This window comes from Scyliorhinus torazame, chromosome 1, assembly GCF_047496885.1.
Source record: "Scyliorhinus torazame isolate Kashiwa2021f chromosome 1, sScyTor2.1, whole genome shotgun sequence".
Taxonomy (NCBI): Eukaryota; Metazoa; Chordata; class Chondrichthyes; order Carcharhiniformes; family Scyliorhinidae; genus Scyliorhinus; species Scyliorhinus torazame.
The window spans coordinates 251,873,767-251,878,113 of NC_092707.1; the positions used below are offsets into that span (position 1 = coordinate 251,873,767).

Consider the following 4,347-nt stretch of genomic DNA (forward strand, 5'->3'; position numbering starts at 1 on the left):
ATGTGCATCTGATAGTTACACACCAGCTGCATATTCATCGAGTAGAAGCCCTCAGGGGAACATGGGGAAAAAATGGGGAAAGGAGAGGGAAATGGGTGTGAGTGGATCATTCTTTCAACAGCCAGAGTAGGTATGAGAAGTGGGATGGTTTATTTTCTGTTCTCAGTTCCATGGTGTTTCTAATCCAGGTATTGAGCTGGTGTTGAACAAGTGTAACTAATACAATTCTGTTTTTCTTTAACTAATTGAGGTTTCACGCTCGGTGATAACCTTTTTCCTCCAACTGGAACTAATGACAATGTTTACATAATCCTCATGGTCTCAGTGGGTGTCACTCACCTGTATTAATAAAGGGCTCCACTGAGTGAGTGAGCTCAGAGAGTCAGTGAAAACTAAAGGACAATAGACGTCATCACGGAACATGCGTCTAGTGGATCTATTGTTTCTGCTCTTCGATGTCGAACCCATTTTCTATCACATTCTTGGGGTGGTTGGAGTTTCATGTGAGTTATTAGAACCTTGTGTGGTTTGACTGCTTTGCCAATGTATCTTGTTTGTGTCGAATTTGTTTCATATTCTTTAGTTTGTGGTGATTATTTCAAATCCTTTTGATCATTGATGTTCCTCGATATCCTTTTCTGCAGCCTTTCAAATGCTTCAGATTTTCAGACGAGTTAATCTCCTTCATTCAATAGTTTTCTGATGATTCCACTGCAGACATTATATCCTCACTAACCATGGATTCATTTTATTCCAAGATCCATCTGATTTCTTTCCAGGGAGTGGTGAGCATACATTGTAATTTTTATCTCTCGCTCCCTCTATTTATACTGGTATGTGTCTTGGCTCAGATTAGTGGCTTCAGATTAGTTCAATGATGTGAGATATGAGGCTGATTCTCCATTTCTGAGACTAAGTGTTGTCGCCGACGCAGGATTCGTGGAGTTCCACGGCAGCAAAACCGGCGAGGAAGACAATCGATTCCAATGAGAAACGGTGCGGGATTCGCCGGGTCCGAGATTGATACTCTGACAAGCTGCAGCTACAGATACACACTTCACACCTCACACACACCATCCCAGCCAACAAGATGGCAGCGAGGAGAGCAGCTCCACGCTTCACCGATTCCGAGCTGGAGACCCTCCTGGACGCGGTGGCGGAGAGGCGGGTGACCCTGCACCACGGCCCGGGAAGCAGGCTGCCAGCCACCGCCATTCGCCCTGACTGGGCGCAGGTGGCGGAGGCGGCGAGCGCCGTGGGCAACGCCATCGGACCGGCCAGCAATGCCTGAAGAAACTGCACACTCTCCTCTGGGTAGCCAGGGGGAGAAGGCAGCACTGTGCCCCTGGCACTAACCTGCGCCCCACACGCCCGGAATCAGACCCCCAAAACTGGAGGGTGGCAGAACCCCCCCACCCTGCACTACATGCCGGCACCCATACCAGCTACCATGGCCGGGTGCCCTGGCCACTGAGGCCACCAGATACCCATCCCCTGGGCTACATGCGTCGGACTGTCTAACACTGTCGTTTGCTGTTTGTCCCCCCCCCCCCCACACACACATGCAGGAGAAGGCCACACATAACCGGCGGGAGCGGGAGAAGATTGGAGGGGAACCGCCGGATCTGCAGCCTTCCGGAACGCATTGCCGTCAAATCGTTGCCTGCTGCGATTTTGGGGTCGGGATCTATTCTCCGTCCAATCGCGTTTCGCGATTTTGCCGTCAGCCAACGGCGAATCCCACCCATGGTTAAAAGTCTTTTCTTTTTTTAAATAAATTTAGAATATCCAATAGTGCAATTTAGTGTGCCCAATCCACCTACCCTGCACATCTTTGGGTTGTGGGGCGAAACCATGCAAGCACAGGGAGAATGTGCAAACTCCACACGGACAGCGACCCAGAGCCAGGATCGAACCTGGGACCTCGGCACTGTGAGACAGCAGTGCTAGGTCGAAGTCTTTTCAATGATTTGTTAATGTTTTCTAACACAGGCTAATAATTATCTACACAAAATAACTTGCATTCATAATGTGCTGTTCATAACTTTAGGATGTCCTAAAGTCTATTGCAGTCAATGGAGTGATTTTGAAGTGTCATCCTGTTGTAACAAGCTGATTGGATGGAATATCATGGCTGTGTCACAGCGGGGGCGGGGCTTTAAACTGCGGTGAGCCATCCAATTGGCCAATGACTTCAGTGCAACTGCAGAGGCCAGCCAGTGGGAAGGGCTGTACAATTCAACCCATCAGGTGTCAAAGGCACAGGTGGCATCACTCTTGGTATTAAACGGTTCTCGTTGAGAGTCCAGAACTTCAGCACAAAAAGTCAAGGCTGACATTTCTGTGCAGTCCTGAGGAAGTGGAGGAACAGCAGCCAAAATTCTGTTCCTTTCACTCAGTACTCACTGTAGTATCAGTCTTCATTTTCGTGCACAACCTGTGTATTTCTGAAGAAAGAAACACGCTATTGAACCGTTGCATCTTACAGTTATATGGACATGTCATACAAATACCAATTTTAAATGAAACAACAATTTATACTAGATGGAAAGAGAGTGCTGATCTGTTGAAGTGGAGCCTGCATAATTTCAGTTGCAACAGTGTAACTTCTAACATGTACCCTTGATTTTCAGATATCTCGCGCTTTTCAATAGACAGTTTTTACGTGTAACTTTCCTTTCTTAAATTAAAGCTAACTTTGTCGCAATCGTGATACTAACTCGAGGAAGGTGTGGTCTCTCCAAAGGCGTCACCTGGTATTTGTTGTCAATGGCCCTGGCAGATCTGCTGGTCATCATTATTGACGTCATAGTGAGCAAAATGAATTTCTTAGGTCTGTATTCTTCATTCTTTTACTACATACCGGGCTGTAACATCAGAGAAGTGATATCTTCCACCGTTGTAGAGATTTCTGTCTGGCTCACAGTCGCCTTCACCTTTGACCGCACAGTCGCCATTTGCTTCCAGAAACTGAAGATTAAATACTGCACTGAGAAAACTGCAGCCACCGTTATCACAACGGTGAGTGTGTTGAGTTTGTTAACCAACATCCCGCTATTTTTTAAATACATATTGTACGATTTTGATTACTATTGTTCAGTAACATATCAATACTACTATTCACCTTTGTGGATAACATTTGACTGGATACTCCGCATTTTAACTCCAGTGCTCCCCTTTGTGCTGATCCTGCTGCTCAATACTCTCACCGTCAGGCACATCCTGATGGCCAATGCAGTCCGCAGGAAACTGAGGGGACAGCGAAACGGGGATGAGAAGAATGATTCAGAAATGAAGAATCGAAGAAGATCCATCATTTTACTCTTCACCATAACGGGCAGTTTTATCCTGTTATGGGCGACACGTGTCGTTTATCTATCAATTCAGCGAATTACTGGAATGTATGAGGTGTGGACAACTCCTCAGCTTGTAATAGATATGATGGGAAGAATGCTTCAGTTATCCAGTTCCTGCACCAACACATTTATTTACGTAGTCACACAGAGGAAGTTCAGAGAGGAGGTGATGAACGCTGTGAAATATCCCTTTACTCTCATCCTGAAGTTCATTAAATAATGGGAAGAAAGCTGGAAAGTTTATACTCGGACTGGGAAGCAAAGTTATTGTTCTGATCCAGCTCAACTCCTGTTCAATAACATATCCGATCGAGAATTAGAATTTTCACCAAATCTACACATTAGTCAGGTGGAAGTTAAAACTGAATTTGTCAGGATCTGAAATATAGTTTGTTGAATAAAAGGAAAGATTTGAGTTTGTCTGAAACCTGATGCTTCGATCAGATAACTGGCAGAATAGATTGTCGGTAAATTATTTCTCTTTCTCACTATCACCACACAGTGAAAGCTGCAACATTGAAAGGAAAGGAAGAAAGTGGTTCAGGAAGTATAATGGGCTGGATCTTCATTTTGTGGAATAGTCTTTATGGGTGATGGTGAGGCAACAGCCTCTTTCACATCCATTCGCTTCAATGGGAGGGATGGCAAATAACTGCTGACTCACAATCTCCTGTCGACTTCCTCCTCCTTAACAACCTCTCTCCCATCTCAAACCTGCCTTCCCTCTCCAAAGTCCTTCAATATCTTGTTGCCTCACAAGTCCATTCCCATCTTTTCCGCAATTCCGTCATGGAATTCCTCCCTTCAGGTTTCTGTCCCAGTGACAGAACCGGAACAGCTGATATCAATGTCACAAATGACATCCTACATAACTGTGACAAGGTAAACATTTCCTTCTCATCCTTTATGACCTGTCCACAGCCTTTCACACTGTTAACCACTCTGTCCTCTTCCAGTGTTGCCCGGTTAGCTGGGAATGCTCTCACCTGCT

The 4,347-nt window shown here is 45.6% G+C and overlaps 1 protein-coding gene across 1 annotated transcript; it reads left to right on the forward strand.

Annotated features, from left to right (window-relative positions):
* Window positions 1-421: 421 nt before the first annotated feature.
* LOC140419857 (probable G-protein coupled receptor 139) lies at window positions 422-3,576 on the forward strand. The gene is made up of 2 exons (XM_072503933.1): window positions 422-503; window positions 2,693-3,576. The coding sequence occupies exons 1-2, from the start codon at window positions 422-424 to the stop codon at window positions 3,574-3,576; spliced, it is 966 nt and encodes a 321-aa protein (XP_072360034.1).
* The last annotated feature ends 771 nt before the right edge of the window (window positions 3,577-4,347 follow it).

What these genes read in the sequence shown, in the direction of transcription:
- LOC140419857 (XM_072503933.1), top strand. Translation starts at nt 422, where the DNA reads ATGCGTCTAGTGGATCTATTGTTTCTGCTCTTCGATGTCGAACCCATT. An exon ending in TGGGGTGGTTGGAGTTTCAT is followed by an intron (nt 504 to 2,692) that starts GTGAGTTATTAG and finishes CTTAAATTAAAG; the next exon opens with CTAACTTTGTCGCAATCGTG.